This window comes from Papio anubis, chromosome 6, assembly GCF_008728515.1.
Source record: "Papio anubis isolate 15944 chromosome 6, Panubis1.0, whole genome shotgun sequence".
NCBI lineage: Eukaryota > Metazoa > Chordata > Mammalia > Primates > Cercopithecidae > Papio > Papio anubis.
Window position 1 is genome coordinate 52,040,442 of NC_044981.1, and position 18,824 is coordinate 52,059,265.

At 39.1% G+C, this 18,824-nt stretch overlaps 1 protein-coding gene across 2 annotated transcripts; it reads right to left on the minus strand.

Annotated features, from left to right (window-relative positions):
• Positions 1–553: 553 nt before the first annotated feature.
• On the minus strand, positions 554–18,498 carry KLHL31 (kelch like family member 31). Of its 2 annotated transcripts, none has more exons than XM_003897749.5 (3): positions 18,258–18,498; positions 6,754–7,958; positions 554–4,991 (listed from the first exon to the last, which is right to left on the minus strand). In XM_003897749.5, exons 2-3 carry the CDS (start codon positions 7,923–7,925, stop codon positions 4,259–4,261), a joined length of 1,905 nt encoding a protein of 634 aa, XP_003897798.2. In that variant the 5' UTR covers positions 7,926–7,958; positions 18,258–18,498; the 3' UTR covers positions 554–4,258. The 2 variants fall into 2 exon arrangements, with proteins under 2 accessions (XP_003897798.2, XP_009203661.2); XM_009205397.4 differs by having other exon boundaries at positions 18,209–18,498.
• Positions 18,499–18,824: the final 326 nt, after the last annotated feature.

Consider the following 18,824-nt stretch of genomic DNA (forward strand, 5'->3'; position numbering starts at 1 on the left):
CTATTTATATGATTACTGGGCTTGGAGAATTTTAAGAAAAACACTACTGCCATTTAGAATTTCCTAGATTTGATGGCCTCAACTGAATGTTATTATTTAAGTACTAAATTAGATCAAAGGTTGAACATCTTATGTTGGTTACATTTTGCTTGCTCATTTGGAGGGATAAGGTAGAAGAGAAAGGCTGTAAGGGCTTGTCTACATAACAATGGGATTTTATTTCCTAAAACGTTTTGTTGCAAATGATGATGCACCTGTGACAAGCTGGCTGTGGTCAGGGTGGAAATGGGAAGACAAACCACACTTAACCTATGACTTCTAAATAGTCAGGGCTGAGCTAGACCAGAGTTGGGCTTTTCTCTGAGTTACAAAGCAAGTCTCTATTGATGTTTTATACCTTTTTCTTTCACTAGTCTTCAAGCTGTTGAAATATTTTTTCAATTACTTGTCATTTGTTGTTGTTTTGTCTAGGTGAATCATCATGAAAACTAAGTAGAGAAAAAAAAACAAACACCCCAATCATCAGAGAAAGGATATTTCAAAACTGCCCATATTTAGTAATTGACTAAGGTCTTATTGAATGCAGCTTTATTGATAGTGATGAGATTACAAAATAACACTGCATACATTTTAGTTCGTTGTTCCTTACATAGTACCAGAATGTTTTAAGCAAATGAAATTTTTTTTTGCCAAAATCTGCTGAATAAATACAAAGTTTTTAAAGAATATCCAAGACAAATAATTTATTTCAAATTCCCTGAGAGGGCAAATTAAATGGTCTTTACCCAACGAATGTGCTGGAGGGTAAATCTTTAATATTTTAGAGTGTTTAATTCTCATAATTACCAATAGAGCACTGTTTGGAAAATTATGCTGTAGGTTTTTTTGGCATGAAAATAAATACTGAAAAGTAATTCCTTTTAATGCTGCCTTGTGCTGGAGAACCTATTCATCAGTGGCTGGAATAGGGATCTAGCTCATTCAGAGATTACATAAATTCATTTGGTTGTAACTAACGGAAAAAAATTAATGAGGTGATTTTAGTTTCTTTCGCCTAGTAACTTGGATGAGTTCTGAAGACACTTGGCCAGGATAACTATCAAAAAAAATAAAATTAAAAAGTTGACATTTTAGAACATACATATTTCCAGGTAAACTTCTATTTACATGCGTATTTGTAAAATACACTTACTACAACTGCTGCTCTACCTTAAATCACAGAACCATTCAGTACTCACTTTCTTATGGCATCAATTATACCTCCTCACTCATAACACTTCACTACCATCTAATCATCTTTTAAAATTATACGAATCTGTACCATCACTGTCCTATTCAAAACCATTCTTACAACATACGAAGTAAAAATAAAATTCATTCAGTGCACCGAAAGCAACTAATGCATCAGGGATGACAATTTGGCACCAAGAACCTAACTAAAAATGGACAAACTACGTTACAGTTTGGCTTCCTGCAGACTTTCTCATCAGGTCTCTGGCCCATTCGGAAAAAGAGAGCTTGAATTTTATTGTTTCAGCTGCTGGGTAACATGCAATTTCTCTGATACATTGAACTGATGCTTTTATTTGATCACAGGACTCAGACATTACAAAAATAACAAGTCATTTTCTTTAATAAAAAATAAAAGGAAGTATATGGTTGGGTCCTAAGATTCTGGAGAGTAATTGAATGTAAGCTTAAAAACATACTAAATATTTTCCACTTGGGAAATCTGGAGAAACTAGGTTTCTAGCAGCAACTGCTTCAATAGGTGGTTTAAAGAATATGTTTCGCTTACACATGAAAGGGGACACACATTATTTTGATTCTGCATACTTTTATGTCTTTCAATTGGCAATACAAGATGTTCCAGGATATGAAACTTTCATCAATCCTTACATTCCATACTCCTCGCCAATGTGGTATGTCAGAAATTCCAACATTCCAAATTCATATTGGTCTTTATTTTCCTAACTGTTGAAGCAGAAGATGGAACAGCAACGTACCTAAGAATCTGGTAAGCTCACATATGTGGATTTTCTGAGTTTTCAGATAAACAATGAAGAAAATAAGTTAAATAGTAATTTTAAATGATTTATCCAGCTCTAATATGTCTCCAGTTTCATCTCTAGAAAGCCACTGCCAAGTTTTTGCACAATCTATTTTATCAAGCTTTGATAGACGAAAAATCCTCTAGTTTCAGTATCTCTTCTCATTATTCCATCATGTAATGTCACAACTGATTGATTCTCATTTCATTTCAAGCCCTAGGTCCTCCTTTTCATACAATACTTCCAAGATGTCAATGGGAACACATCTATTAGTGTGCATCAAGGAATTACATCTATTTGCCCACTTATGATGTGTAGTCCACAATAAAACACCTTTTCTCTAAAAATTAACCATATACTATAGGCTTCTCAGTTGTATGAGTGTGTGCGTATACACACATAGACATACACCAAGGCAATATACCATATCCACATACACCAAGGTAAAAGATTCTTTGTGTAGGATAAGGAAACAGCCCAGTGCTTTTACATTAATAATGTCTTGTTCTTAATTTACAGCGTTTGTAGCCCTTACCTGAGTGTTATCATTAAATACCCAGAGATTGAACTTTTCATAAGGGGCAATGATATAAAATTGTTCCACAAAGTGTACTATATGAACCACTTTTCACAGTTCAGATAACATATTTTAGAAATAAATATCATAACTCTAGCAACAACCTATCTACACAAAGTGGAGAGGATGAGATGAATGAAAACCAAATTATATTTCCATATAACTCATGTTCAATTCCTAAATAGCTTGTTTTATTTTTCAAAATCCAATTGCACATAACCCATAATTGATAGGCCACTTCCTCTCCAAAACAAATAAACTGTCAAAGAATAAAGTGATAAATTATAAAAAAGGAAAATATGTATCATTTACTACAGTCATTCCCTTTCCTCAAAACTTGGCAAACATATAAGAAAAATGCTATCAAGTGGATATACTTTGATTATAAATCCAAAGCTAATTTGGAGCAGATGAGATTAATAAAAATAGGACAGAATGAGCATATATTTTTATATATGTGAGATGAGTGTTTGATTTTTACTTAAGAAATCAGGAGGATCCATATGAAATGGGAAACAATGGCATTTATCAACAGGAGAACCCGTTCATTCAGTTACTACCAAATCTGCAAATTCCAAATGTTTCTTTCATTCTTGTCTTACAAAAGATTGGGGCAAATAAAATTATTATTATTAGTTGTATAAACTTCAGGCTCTCTAAGCTTCAAGCTAACGGTCCTTAGGGACATAGTTTTATTTGGTGATCTTTGCAGGGCGTACATTAGGGCCAAGGTTGCCTTTAACCAGGTTGGTGTAGCTTTTACGGTGAGGGTAAGGCTCCCAGGGTATGTGAAATTCTTCTTTAACAGAGGACAAGGGATAAAATGCAAATCCTTCTAGTTGAAACAACCACATGACTTAAATTTACACTATAAATTAAATGACTCAAATCAATTCCTTGATTGACAGCAGGATTTTATGGTAGAAAATAAACTGGGGCCTGAGGCATGGAAAAAGAGAAATGTCCGCTAACGCAAAGGTTATCAACTTTACGGTCCCTGGGTGGAATCCCTATTCCTTGTCGGTCAGATCTTGTTTTAAGCTTTATTACGTTGTCATGGGATATCTTTCAAAATCCTTTACTCAATCACATTTGGAGGAAAAATTGCGTTGAAATAGAGAATTAAATCAAGTCTACGTAGATCGACAATTTCCATTTTTAAATAAAATCTATATGAATATCTTCAACTTCCTAAAGAAAAAAGAGAGAGAGGAAAATAAACTTTTGAACATGAAATCACTTACATAAACCTCAAGTGTACTAAAGTGTAGAGGAAAAAATCTCAAATGTGGGTGTAACCGCTATACATTTAGGAAACATGCCGCCTTGGAACAGTGCCTATAACGAATTCCGTCTGCCACCCAGTGGCCGCTGAAATAAATTGTTTCTTTTGTTGGCCATGGCCCTGTATTTTGATTTAAAAAAAAAAAAAAAAAAAAAAAAAAAAAGACAGAGGTAGATTATGCCATACCAGGAATTTAAAGCCATCAGGACATGTGCCTCGACATATTTTACAATACAATCAGTGTAGTAAATGTTAAATATTTTCCTTTTAGCGAACTCAGAGGTTAACCACGTGGCTCTATGAATAAATAAGGTATTCTTTCTGCGTCCCTGCATCTACCTGGGCTCAGATACTGACTGGCACAGAAGATACCGAACTGGCCCGGGATTCCCGAGTCACGTTGTTGGGCATCGAGAGGGTGCAGCAGGACACGCCGACGGTGGCCTCGGGTAGCTCGTCGTCCTCCATCCACTCGTTGAGCTCGGGGCTGAAGCACTGGATGCACTTCTTGTACTTCTTCTCGCCCTCGTTCCAGCCCCCGACCAGGTAGGCGCGGCCGTGCAGGGCCGAGACGCCCGCGGTGCTCACTCCCACCTGCAGCGGCGCCGCGTAGCTCCACTGACCTGTCGCGGGGCTGTAGCACTCCACGGTGAGCACGTCCACGCGCTCCCCGCGCGGCCCTAGCTGGCTGCCGCCCATCACGTACACTCTGTCGCTCAGCGTGACTGCGCAGTGCCAGCCCCTGGGTGTGCTCAGGCTCGGCAGCTCCTGCCACAAGTCGCTGGCCGGGTCATAGGCGCACACAGAGCGCGAGTATGCGTTGGCGATGTAGCCTCCGGTCACCAGCACGCGGCCGTCGGTGACCGCACTGGCGTGGCAGCAGCGCGCCACCTCCAGGGGCGTCTTCGGCTGCCACTGATTGGTGGAGGGCACGTAGCACTCCAGAGAGGCCAGGCTTCCTTCTGCGTTGCGGCCGCCCGCGGCGTACAGGAGCCCGTTGAACACGCTCAGGCTGAAGTGCGTGCGCTTCTGGTTCATGCTGGCCAGGTGTATCCAGGTGTTGAAGCGGGGATCGTATCTGGAAATGACAGAGAAGGTGTAACAGCTTTGTCGACGGCAGCTGGGGACCCCATGTTACTCCGCAAACCATAGTGGGAAGCCTGACACTACCCCTGCAAGGAGGCGAGGACCTGGTCCAGCTCCTCACCTGGAGGCTGGCGTTTCTCTCTCAGCCAGTAAAAATGTGTGACACTTGCTAAAGACAAAGCAGGCATTGAGTACCCCTCACCCCCACCTTTCCTCCGTTTATAAGCACTCCTTTTATGGGGCCGCTTGGAGAAGAGCCCACAGAGACTGAGCTTTCAGCCCCCGTTTCCTCTATATTCAAATATCTACATACAGCGGGATTTATGAGATGTGCACATGGGGGATACTGGGCATTTGTGGTGATCAGAGGAGGGCAACGCCATATTAAAGTCAATTCTGCATATCTTCAGATGCCAACCATTCCCAGCTCCCTCTCACTGTTTAAGATACGAATTGACTGATTGGATTTCTCAATTTCTCGCAAACCCCTTATTTCTACACCTCTCTTGGCCATTGCGACAGTAAAGCCCAAGCCACTCAACAAAGTCTTCTCCTGTCTGTTAGACTGAGAGCAATGGAACTCATGTCTAAAAGCATCATCAAAGGCTTAACTTTGGATACTTTTCTATTTTCCAGCACTTATTGGTAGAGAAGACTTTTTAGTTTAAGGATAAATATATATATATATTTTCAGTGCTTGGAACTCTCCATGTATAAGCACTGAAATCAATACCTCAAAAAGCGACTTGAGTACTAATAGGTGTCTTTTCAGCAGGAGGAAAATAAGCATAGTGAACTGATGCTTTCCTGTTGACATAGTTCAGAAATATTGTAAATACAGAACTCACTCCTTCAGTCTGATGTTCGTCTTTGTCCCATGTAACTTTGTCCCATAGTTAAGATTAAACTTAACTATAGTTACAAATTAAACACTGAAAATCAGTTAATTGTGTTCTTTTCAATGCATACACACATAATGGAATAATAAAGAATATTTTTCATGAAATGCTACACAAATTTTCAGATCTTGCTCATTAGTTATGTTTGACTTCATACTACTACCATGATATAAGCATGATTTTCTGAACATTTCATATAAATGGAAGTTTAATTTTTAATCATAAATATATAAAATAATATGGCATTTGAATTCCATTTTTCTGAAGGATGTGTTTTACTCTTTTACCCTTTTCTATATGTGTCAACAATATTGACACATTTTCTGTTATTCGGTTTTCAAATAAGTATTTCAAAAGAATTAGCTGCCACAGTTTTAGTGATCTCATTCTATTTGCCAATTATGAATTTGACAGTTGTCAGTAGTAGTCACTTAAAATAAATTTTGTTTTATTCTATTCTTTCTTACTACTTAGTGTTAAAAACTAAATTTGTACCTAATTTCTATCAAAAATCAGTATATTGTGAAGAGTACCCAACTAGAAATGAGTAAATGTGAATTGCTGCTTACTGGTGTTATAACTTCTCTGGGTATCAGGTTTCTCATATGTAAAATCAGAATAATTATCTCTTCCCTGCCCACCTCACAGGCTTGCTTCAGGAATCTATAGTGCAAAATATATATGAATGCACTTTATGTAATATAAAGTGCTGAACATACGTAAGGTGGCATTACTATTATTTTTGATTTACTAAGCCAATGGACTAAGCTAATAAGCAAGATTAATTTATTTCTATGTTAGGGCTATTTCCCTATAATATTGAACCATTTCAGTTCCTAATAAAAGATCAAGTACCTGCAGAAATTGCTGACTGCATGCTTGGCTTGATTTCTTGCATCATTCTGGTCTTCACCACCGGCTACATAAAGAAATCCATCCATCACAGCCACACACTGATTAAAACTTTTGGCTGGCATTTCTGTAAGCTTGCTCCACCCATTTTCAGGGTCTCTATACAAAATGTCTCTGCTAAGGGACTTCTCAGTAAGGCCTGGGCGTCCCCCAACGGTGACGAGGACTCGGCAGCCGCCTCGGATTCTTGTTCGCCTAGATTGTAATGTGTTTTGATGATATGGAAGCAAGTGGTAGTTCATAGCATCTACGAGAAGTTTGTGACAATCAGCATCTTGCATCATTCTTGGGACGGATTGAACATAATTGACCAGGTCTTGTGCAGAGATGGTACCAAAGCGAATATTGCTCAAAAGATCTGCAGCGTATTTTACTCTCTTTTGGTCAAATTCTAACCATTTCATTGCAATCTGGAATGCTACTATCTCAGAAGGCAACTGTAAGTCATCATCTATAAGAAGTTCATTAATTTGTTCAAATGTAAGTTTCATAAACTGATCCGATTCTGCAAATTCAAGGAAGTTATCCCGAATAAATTTCTGGGCTGCTGCTTTTGCATTTTTTAGGGAGTATGTTTCAGCAATATTAACAACATACATGCAGTTCTCAACACTCATCTCCCGTATCAGAAAATCACTGCACATCTTTACAAGAGTATGGATCTGAAGATAAACAGCGGCAGAAATAATGCTTCCTATTGTATACAAGGAGAGAGTGAGCTTTCCAGTGTAGGCATAAGCAATGACAGTGGCCAGGCCTAGTGGTGAGATATCATTGAGATCCACCCTCCGAGTTGATGGGTCTTTTTTCAGGATGTTGTAAAAATACTCACTGCATGAAGCCATCACTGACTTATGAACGTCAAAGGATTTGGTTTTGGTACCAATGACTAAGTCACATAGGAAGTTCTCCTGCCGCATTTTACTTAAACCTTCCAAGAGGTTGGGGCCATAAGAAGCATCTGTTAGTTCAGAGGAAATGCAGCTAAGGCCATTGCCTCCCTCTAGGAGCCCATTCAAAGCATTCAGTTTGTTTAGGGGGCTATCTTCTACGATTATAGTCATCTCATTGATATCTCCTTTGTTCTTTTTGGCAATCTTCTTTTTGGGTGCCATGTTGGCAAATACACTGTCACAGGCAAGAGCTTGCTAAAAAAAAGGAAAAAAAGGCATAGTTTTATTTTAATTGTGCTTTAGACTTTGAAATACTACACTGAGAAACCTTTTCATAAGATAATAGTTTTCATGGCATAAAATAGATTAATTTTAAAAAATAGATTTAAAGACATATTAAACTAGATGCACATTTTACAGATAGGTTACTTCAGCATGAAGCATTGAAGACAATTCTAGGAAGATTTATGTTATCAAATGAAATCTCTCCATAACTGTATTGCCAGGTAATTATACAGAAAAAGTGACCACGTTTTCTTTCTTTTTTTTTCTTTCTTTTTTTCTCTTTTCTTTCTTTCTTTTTTTTTTTTTTTTTTTTTTTTGAGACAGAGCCTCTCTCTGTTGGCCAGGCTGGAGTGCAGTGGCATGATCTCAGCTCACTGCAACCTCTGCCTCTCAGGTTCAAGCGATTCTCCTGCCTCAGCCTCCCAAGTAGCTGGGACTACAGGTGTGTGCCACCATGCCCAGGTAATTTTTGTATTTTTAGTAGAGATGGGTTTTCACCATGTTGGCTAGGCTGGTCTCGAACTCCTGGCCTCAGGTGATCTGCCCGCCTCCACCTCCCAAAGTGTTGAGATTACAGATGTGAGCCACTGTACCCAGCCAACATTTTCTGATTGAGCTATACAGTAGAATAGTAGTTAATTATCATTTAAAGGGTTTAGTTTACTCTCATGAAAAAGTGAATTATAAACACTCCAAAGATTTTCCTCAGTAAAATACTAAAATTCAGGAATCCATATGAAATGTAGAAAATATTATCAAAAGATTATTTTATTTGCAGTAGCAATGAAACCTGTTATATTTTAAGAGATATACATACTTGACTCGAATTTAGTGAGACACGTATGATAAGTACTATCAGATTTTGCCAGAGGATTTAACAGAGAGGGACTCTAGAGTCCTATATGAAGAGATGGATGTCAATTCAGTGAAATTTTAATTGCTACCTCTATATTTTTTCTTTTTGGAAATTAATAAAATTAGTTCAGAGTTTAACTGAGGGAGTGAGTATAAAAGAACATCTAGGAATATTGTTTAAAAATAAAGGAATTCTTACCAGATGTAAAAAAATTAGAGGAACTAAAAATTTTGGATAAGGAATAAAAAGAAATTCAGTGGAATAAGATAAGAGGTCGAAACCTATAAACTCACCAGAACAAAATAAAGGGTAGAAACCCGTATATGTGTGTATGTGTGTATAGATATATACAGTATATATGTGTGTGCATATTTATATATTTATATAGTGTATGTGTGTGAGTATATATATTAGGATAAATGTGGCACTTAAAAAATCAATGGGCAAGAACTTGTAATGATAGTATTAGGTCAACTGATTTCCTACTCTATATATTCACTAAAATAACTTCCAGATGAATTAAATATCTAAGTAACATATACACATACACAAACTTACATCAATCAGAACAAGCTAGGGATCTTGTTTTTGTTTTTGTTTTTACATCTTAGGGTAGGGAAGGCCCTTCTCAGCTGACACAAAATCCAGAAGCCATAAAAGGAAAGACTGAAATATCGGAATATAGAAAAATAAAAACATGAAACAAAACTGACTCTTTAAAAGGCAAGCAACAGACTGGGAAAACAAGTATTTTTAACCTTTTGGTTTTTGAGATAGGGTCTCATTCTATCACCCAGGCTAGAGTGCAGTGGTGTGATTTTGGCTTACTGCAGCCTTGACTTTCAGGACTCAAGCAATCCTCCCACCTCAGCCTCCTGAATAGCTAGGGCTACAGGTGCATGCCACTATGCCTGCCTATGTTTTTTGTATTTTTTTTTTTAAGAGAATGGGTTTCACCATGTTGCCCAGGCTGATCTCAAACTCCTGGGCTCAAGCAATCACCTGTCTTGGCCTCCCAAAGTGCTAGGATTACAGGCATGAGCCGCGTTGGCCAGCCTAATCTGATGATTTCTTTGGTGCAAATACACTCATCATGGCTGATTTCAAGCTATCAACTGCTTAACAATCAGCTTGCCAAATTTCTGCAAATTCAACAATCAGCTCTTGTGAGCCAGTGTAAGCCAGCTCCAACATAACACTATGGAAAATTTATATCAAAACAGGTTTATGCTAATTATTCAACAATTTTCTCTTTTCACTAGCAGTAACTCATATACATCTTTCCATAGCAGTACATGTATAAATCCACCTCATTCCTTAAAATCAGTGCATAGTTACACATAGTAAGGGTATATCATACATTGTTCAACTATTATCCTGTTGATAAGCATCTATGTATTTAGGTGGTTTACAATTTTTTGTTTTTGTTGTGTGTGTGTATGTGGGAGGGGAGGGGTGGTATGTGTTTTAAATCCCACTGTAATTTTATCCTGAGGGGTAAAACTCAGCTTTGGCTCTCCTTGAAGGGTTATCAATTTGATGGGTGGTGTAGGTGTTAAAGTAATTTTGTAGCCCTTCTATTGTATTTGCTCCTGTTCCTATCCATGCAGAAGAAGAGTAGCAGGTAGGCAGAAAATAGAGATGGTCTATTTCTTTTCCAGGGCTTTTGTTTTCTTCTTTAAGCTTCAGTTATCATATTCACATTTATATTTTTTACAAGACTATAGCACATATACCCTTCATTCTTTTTTTTGCAAACAATGCAAAATGCGTCCTTACCTTGTGAAAATAGATTATGAACCCACTATCATTTTAATGTTCAAATGCATTAATTTATGTGTTGAGTGTCTCCTTGTTGGACTTTCTGGGAGAAACTTTTGAATATTTGTCAGCAAGCGGTTATCAGATATCCATCTTGGTGTGGGCAGCACAGTGCTGGGAACGATGGAGCAGTATAAGATGTAACTTATATTAGAGAGACAAGACATGGCAAATGTAAAATATTAATAAGGAGCTAGGTAAGCATAGCAGAGTAAATTTGGGGGGGAAAGTCCTGTCTGTGTTCCTGGAAGAACTCCTGTGGCCCATTTTTTGTTATTCATATAGATACAGAATTTGTAAATGCTCATTGTTTAGAGGAAATCCTGAGTCTGAGGAGTAATCTGAGTGCCTCAAACTGAAATGCTAAATATTCTGTTACCCATCATTAAGATGCTGTTTCATAAGTAGCATGTAAGGGTCATATTTAAAATATTGATTACTGATAAAACAGGACATCTACTAACCAGAATGGATTCAGGCCACAGTGCTGGACCTGGGTCCCAGTGACTCCCTAGGGTACACTGTGTAATTCTTCAGTTACTAGGTAATAGACCCAGGAGAGGGTGGAAGGGTGGGAGGGACTCAGAGAAGCTCAGGGCAGTAGCTGTTCGGCTATTTCAATTTGTTTGATATACACATAATATTTACAGAGAGATCTTAATATTTTAGCATACTTTCTGATCCAAATGGAATTAAATTAGAAATTAATAACAATAAGTTGTCTAGGAAAACCATTTAATTTTCAATATTTGAAAATTAAACAATTTCCTTTTACATTATCCATGAGTCAAAAAAGAAATCACAGGAAAAATTTTGATAATATTTCAAATAGAATGACAATGAAAATATAACACAAATACCAATTTTACTACTTATCTGCCGTGTAACTTTTGATAGATTACCTAGCCTGATAGATTACGTAGCCTCTTACAGTCTCCATTGACTTATTTCTTAAGAGAAGATAATAATAGTGCCTGCCTCTAGGGTTGTCAATGAACGCCTAATGAGGAAATGTCTGTAACAGCATTTTGCAGAGTACCTGACAAAAAGTGAATGCTCAAAAAATTTGAACCATTTTCATGACAAGCAATAGCCTACGTTAGTTGTCTTTGGGAATAAAGAAAGGAGCCTGTTTAAGCTTTAGAGTGAAGTGAATCAGAGAAAGCCACCACATCATGGACAAGCAGTCGTGAGGAGCAGGAGGCAATATGGAACAGTCACATAGTGACTCAGAAAAGAAGTGGCAAACAGCAACCAAGGGAAGAGTTCTGGAACATGTAAATATTTCTATGAGATTTTTAAAAAACGCCAGGGAGAGAAAGGGAATACATGCAAATACACAACCTGAGAAATAGTTTTTCATTTTGATAGGTCGGGCTAACCCCAAAAGTTCAGAAAACTTGGGGCATTTGGTTATAGGTTAGGTGAGCAAAACAACAGAGTACATGGAACAGATTGTGTATCTGGATTTAAGGATTCAAATAAAAAGGACTATTGTGGTGGGGTGGTGTTAGAATGGCAGGTTTTGCAGATAACACGAATCTTGTTGGGTCTTGGTAACTGAAGGGTTTTAAAGAGCAGCATGTATAGGAGGGAGAAGGTTATTAGAAGTACAGGAAATGTTTCAAGTTGCAGCAGGGAGGCGTGACTCAGCCTGTCACATGCATTCAGAGATGGCTGAGGTCATGAGGGAGATAGTTGGGCAAGTAATGTTCGGTCAATACATATAGGAGGTTGGATGCCAAGAAGGCTTGAACCTGATAAATTCATATGCAGTCCGGAAGGACTAAGAAATCTCCAGGAAGAGAGAGCGCAACGTGAGGCTAGATGAAATAGTGAAATCAGTAAAAGCTTGCTCTCTCTCCATTTTCTTTCTCTTACTTCCTATTGATGGCTTCTCTTTCCTCCATTGCCTGACCTTCATGCTACTCCTGGTGTTCCCACTGTTGACCCAGCCCTGGCCTGTTCCACTCACGGGAACTTCCATGCCCTTCTTTTTCTTTATATTCTCTTGCCCTTGTCCTATTTCTCTAAGACCCCTCTGGGTAATACATTAGCTAGTCTGACAAATCAATCCAAGCTAACCAGTTAATGGGCAGATCTACTCTTTTTCTCAGATATGCATGGTTTTTGTTTTATAAATAAGTGTCCTTTTATGACTCACATACAAATTTCTATCAGAGTAGCCTTTGTAGAATACATATATTCATATATATGTACTGACTTGCTGAATATACCACATACATTTCAGAAGAATTTGTATTCTGCAATTGTTGGGTATAATGGTCTATAAATAGAACATTATAATCAGGGCAATTGATAATGTTGTTCGGGTAATCTATAACGTTACTGAAAACGTATAGATAGATACACACATGCACACACATATGTATTTATATTTTTTTTTATTAAAAGAAGTCTTTTAGAGCCTGTGAAATCACTTTTTAGAGGTAACTGGCTTACTTAGCTTTCTCCAAAGTGGGGAGAAGGAGAGGAACAGGCAGTAGACCATTTAAGAAACTTGAAGTCAGGCTGGGTGCCATGGCTCACTCCTGTAATCCCAGCACTTTAGGAGGCCGAGGTGGGTGAATCATCTGAGGCCAGGAGTTCAAGACCAGCCTGGCCAACATGGCGAAACCCTGTCTCTACCAAAAATACAAAAATTAGCTGGACCTGGTGATGCGCGCCTGTAATCCCAGCTACTCGGGAGGCTGAGGCAAGAGAATCACTTGAACCTGGGAGACAACAGAGGTTGTAGTGAGCCAGTATTGCACCACTGCACTCTAGCCTGGGCAACAAAGTGAGACTTTGTCTCAAGAAAAGAAACCGTTGAAATCAAAGCCTGCAAGCAACTTTCTTGTGGCCAGATTTTCCTATCTATACTCATAAATTCAGTCTTTCTTTAGAGCTACCATGATATCTCATTGCCGGGTCTGTAACTCATAGGTAAGGTTGTCCACCCACCCACCCAAGTGTTCTCACTCTGTGCCATGCTCCTCCAATAAGGACACTGCTGCAGATCCTTCAGAGGAACCAGAGGATCAGGATCATTGCTTTGAAGCTGAGCAAAGCTCTGATGTTGACTTCAGGGCTGCAGAGTTGTTCATTTGTTCCTATGTCCTAACAAATGCTCTGCCTGTGGCCCTGCTCCTGCATCTCCCAAAGCCACTGCTTTTCTCAACTTGAGGAGAACTGTGGTCAACTAATAATTAATAAGCCCCATCTTGTGCTGCAGGCCCTGTTACAGAAAAGACTAGCTCCCTCTTTATGGGGGATCAGAAATCAGAGGCTAAGTTCTCATGGGGCATACAGGAAAGGCTTTAACAAACTCTCCAGGCCCCTCACATTGGAGCCTTTCTGGGTACAGACACAACGCACGTCACACTGGGTGCAAACAAACACACACCTGCCTAAACACACAGCACACCACTTGATGAACCAGGATTTTTCCACAATCATGTTTAAGTTAAGAGCAAGGGCAATCTTCAAGGAAAGAAGTCATAAAAGGCCAGCAAAGTAATATATTTGCACAGGAAAGGAAAGTGGAACGATTTAATTTACTTCCTTTTACTAATTTGGTCATAGTGCTGGGCTTCGAGGCTGATGATATGGGCTAATAGATGACTGGGAAAAAATTGAGTATTTTTAAAAACATATTATCCAGTAACCAGGTCACATGTGGACATGTAGTCAGAGCAATTCCTACAGGAACTCTCACTGTTTTTTCCTACAATGTTACCAATGTTCACTGTGCACTCCTAGGTCATCAATGCGGGTCACAATGACAGTAAAAATGTGGCTGTGAGGAAGAGGTGTTACAAAAATGAGTTACATGTATGTGTTCATATGTAGAGTATAACTTACATGTTGAGCAATACATTTTGAAACATTCCATTCTTTTTGATTCAATTAATACTTTAACTTTGCAAAGTTGGATGAGGGTTTTACTTACTCTTTTTTTTAAATTTATTTTTAAGCTCTCTCTCTTTCTTTCCTTTTTAACAGAGTGAATATCTTGTTGTCAGCTGCTCAGGGCGTCCCAAGCTGGGTAGCCAGGGCCCAAGCTTGGTAGCCAGGGCCATCAGCCAGGATGTGATTACTATACCCTAGGGAGGGCTTTGACTCGGATTATGGTCTGCATGGAAAGGCATGCATCTTTGCTAAACTGCCCGTGGCTGGGAGAGTGTGAAGGCCGTTTCTCCATTTTTCCTAAACCACAGCAGGCTTGGTTCTCCCTGGCTACCTAAGGGGGGCTCTAACACATTGCCTTTTGGGATCAAAGGAAGGAAGAACTTTACAAGCTTCTGCCAGGACTGTTGGTGGCTTGCACTTTTCACACTATTCCTACCATAGTAGGAATTCTGGAAGGAGGAGCAGGTTTAGCCACAGCAGCTGAGGTTGTGTAATGGGATGAACAGCTATTTGGAGGCACTGCCAGTCCCTTCCCTTTTTGGGTCAAAGAAAAGACTTTGCACAGGATGCAGAGGGTTGTAGAAGGGTCCCTACGCTACTGGAGTTATCCTTTCATTCTGTGGAGGAAGCCCAGAGAATTCACCTTCCCTTGCTATGGACTCCACAGTCTCTCTCCCTCTGCTCTATCTGCTATCACATAGAGCAGCCTCTTGACTACCCTGGAAGAGCTGCCCATTAAAAACTGGGCAGAAGGGTAACAGAGAGGCAATTCCACACTCCCCTCCCCATGCCCACTGCAGATCCTGGCTCTTGGGCCATTTCTAGTGCCATGTATTCAACACCTGATAAGCAGCTGGGCAGAATTACGTAAATCATCACATTTTTCATCATCTTTTCTATTTGCCAAATTTAAGTATATTAATTCTTAAATATACATCACCAAGCAGGAATCTGTGTTATGTATTTACTGTAAATTGATAACTCCATTTTCATCTAAAAAAACAGCTATATAGCTAGTGTTTATTAATTGAGAGTATACTACATGCTGGGCCCTGTAAAGTATGTTAAGTACTTTACATAATTTTAGTTTTTAAATTTAAATATTACAGATATCCTAAAAGTTAGGTTATATTATGTTCATTTTACAAATGAAGAAATTAAGAATCAGAAAGAGTAAAAAAGATTTGTCCAAGATCACATAAGTAAGTGTGCAGTGTGTGCTGGGGCAAAAATTCAAACCCATGGAAACCCTGGCCCCCTATATTGTCTTCTTTAAATCCAGGGTAGAATAAAAACTGTAGTAGGTTAAAAGTTAGCTTTTTTACCATGGGAGGATAGAGACAGTGCAAGGTATAGCTGGTGTTTATAAAATTAAAATTTTGATACGGAGAACATGAAATGGTTCGTTCTGGTTCCAAATACTGGAATAAAAAAGTTACCTTTTTGAATGTAAAATAAATTTGTTTGGGGACACATCGATCCTGTGGATTTCTTTATCCTATCAAGGGTAGTAAGAATGTGAAAATCCAATAGGTTAGGTAAGCCAAATAAATAGGGACAAGGAGGGCTTGCATGACTCTGTTTATCAGATAATCAAGCACTTCCTTTACAAGTATCAGATTGAATATGAAATTATCATTTTTTGTTTAAAAGCAAATACTTTCAATTTCATATGGTTCCACTTAGCTAGAGGCTGTGCCTAACTTTATCTATAAAGAATACAGACTGTATGCACAAAGTTAACTACAATTCTATTCTCTAAGGCTGGATATAGGACACAAGGACACAGTACAAAAGTTTTTGTTTGGGATTTGTTGAAAACTTTAGTAAAATGGCTCTTTTTCTTTCCTAGTATTTTGTGTGTTGGAGGGAGAGGAGGTTAGAAATTGAGTTTTTAATCATCATAGAACTGAAAATTGGGTTTTGGTGTTCATTCTGCTCTAACCGCTTGATAGACCTATGTCAGAACGTCCAACCTATCAGGATTTCAGTTTAATCATCTGTCAAACAAGGAGATGCATTACTTTTGCTTCTATAATTTTGCAGAGAGTTATGAATACACAGCTGACTTTCGCTGTCAGAATTGTCAAAATCTGTTCCTACATCAAATGTCCCTTTAATATGGCCTTCCATATCTCTAGAATCTACTCATTATCAGATAGGGATGAACTGACTGAGACAAGGTTTCTTTACATGGGATCTATATGTCTGGGTCTGAACAGCTGGATTTAACAAATAAAAATACAAGATGTCAAGTTACATATGAATTTCAGATAAACTATGAATCATATTTTAGTATAGGTACGTCCCAGGCAGTGTTGGGGACATACTTATACTAAAAGTTGATTTGTAGCTTACCTGAAATTTAAATGTAGCTGGATGATCTGACTTGTACCTGGCATTCCTGATCTGGGTTGGGTATCAGGTGAGTCCATGAGTCCTATGGGATAGTCTGAAACATACTGTGTGCATATGTTTATGTGTACTTTCCACATAGTGGGCTCTGCATTTTCATGAGATCCATAATCCGAAGTAGATCCAAAATGACTGGACTGAGAATAATGCTGCCAAGCTCTGGCACATAATTGGACCCTTGTCTGTAAGTGGGCAAGTCCATGTGAAAGCATGGCACTTAAATTCCTCCTGGCCCCAACTGATCCCAGAAGAAGGCCCCCAGAACTGGTTACAGAAAAGAGTTGTTACTTCATATTTGAGAACATTTTCCTTCCCACTGCCCTGCACCCGTGCTTCCTGGGAGAGCGTCCACAACAGGGCAAGCTGAAAAGCCATGTGTGCTAAAGTGTCACTGTCACTCTCATGCCAGTATGAACTGGGATCCCAGAATGTCTTTTTGCCAAAGGGGCGAATCAGCTGCTCCTGCTCCCTGTCCTGGCCACATTCCTATCACTGCATCTGTCGGGGCTCATCAGCCCTACCTCCAGGAATAGCAACCCTCCTGGCTTCTGTTGCTTGCCATTTTAAGTCCAGCTTCGGGGTGATGGGGGTGGGGGGTGGTTTCCACTTTACCATGACACTTCCAACATGATTTTAAATATAAAATATATGTCAGCATAATGACATGTGCACATTTAAGACAAATACCTATTTTTTAGCCAAACAACAAATTTTTTTTTTTTCCAGAAAGGATATTTCCATTTTGTCAATAGGTTATATTTCTGGGAATTCAGAGTTGTCCGATATCTGTGCTACAGATTTAGTTAAAACTGGTAACATTTTATCCAAACTGATCAGTACCAAATGTTAAAATGATTCTTGATAAAAATAAAGATAGAATTCTAAACTTTGTGAACAAAGCCTAAGAATTTTCTCTCCTTCTCCTTCTCTATAAAGTAGTGAAAGAAAAATATATCTTAAGCTTTAGAGATTTAGAATTTTTGTGAGAAATTACAGGTGGTTTTACGTTTATAGCGCATCGCTGTCATGCATTTCTGTTACTGTGACACTCTCCTAACACACTACATTTCTCAGATTTCAACAAAATGTTTTCTATCTCCCAACTTCAGATTAGGGACATGAACCACCTGACCCAGCTGTAGACTCCCTTCAGTGAAATAGCTCTACAACCACAAACCCTCAGCCCACCGTCTCCCACCCACACATCCACACACACCCCAGGATCTAGAAGGCAGGAATTGGAGACTCTGGTCCCAGCTCCTTACCCTCCTTGGGTGAAGTGGCAGGTCAACTGGAGATGATGAAGTTTTAGCAGGAGACTCCTCTTGGGAAGGGATCTGTGGAGACAGAGAGAGGGAGAAGGAAAATCCAGTGGGGAGCCACCAGCAGCCACCTGACAAGACCCGACTGCAGCAATTTTTAGAGTGACCCTTTGCCGTCCCACTGGATAAGGCAGGCCGAGCCTGCGCTTTGGCCGGGAGCACAGCAGCGAGCGCCCTCCTCGCCGTCTTTGGCCTTCAACTTTCCGGGCCAGCCGGGGGCAGGGGGCGGGGCTCCGGTTGGTGGAGAGGGATTGGGTTTCTTGACCTGACCGGCTGTTCAAAAATAAAAAAAAAAAGAAGGAAAGAAAGAAAGTCAAGAGCTCAATCAACCTGTGTGAGAGGAAAGAAAATTAACTCGATGGGTGTTTAATTGTTGGAAGCAGGGATTCTAGTAGAGTAAGGAGAAGGGAAGGCTGTGGATTAAAAATTAGTTTTTGGAAAGGTAATTAGCCTGGTCACCTACGGTCTTTTGAGAAGAGAGTGGTTATAAATAGCCTGTTCTTTATAAGA

What these genes read in the sequence shown, in the direction of transcription:
- KLHL31 (XM_003897749.5), bottom strand. Translation starts at nt 7,925, where the DNA reads ATGGCACCCAAAAAGAAGATTGCCAAAAAGAACAAAGGAGATATCAAT. An exon ending in GCAGTCAGCAATTTCTGCAG is followed by an intron (nt 4,992 to 6,753) that starts GTACTTGATCTT and finishes TGTCATTTCCAG; the next exon opens with ATACGATCCCCGCTTCAACA.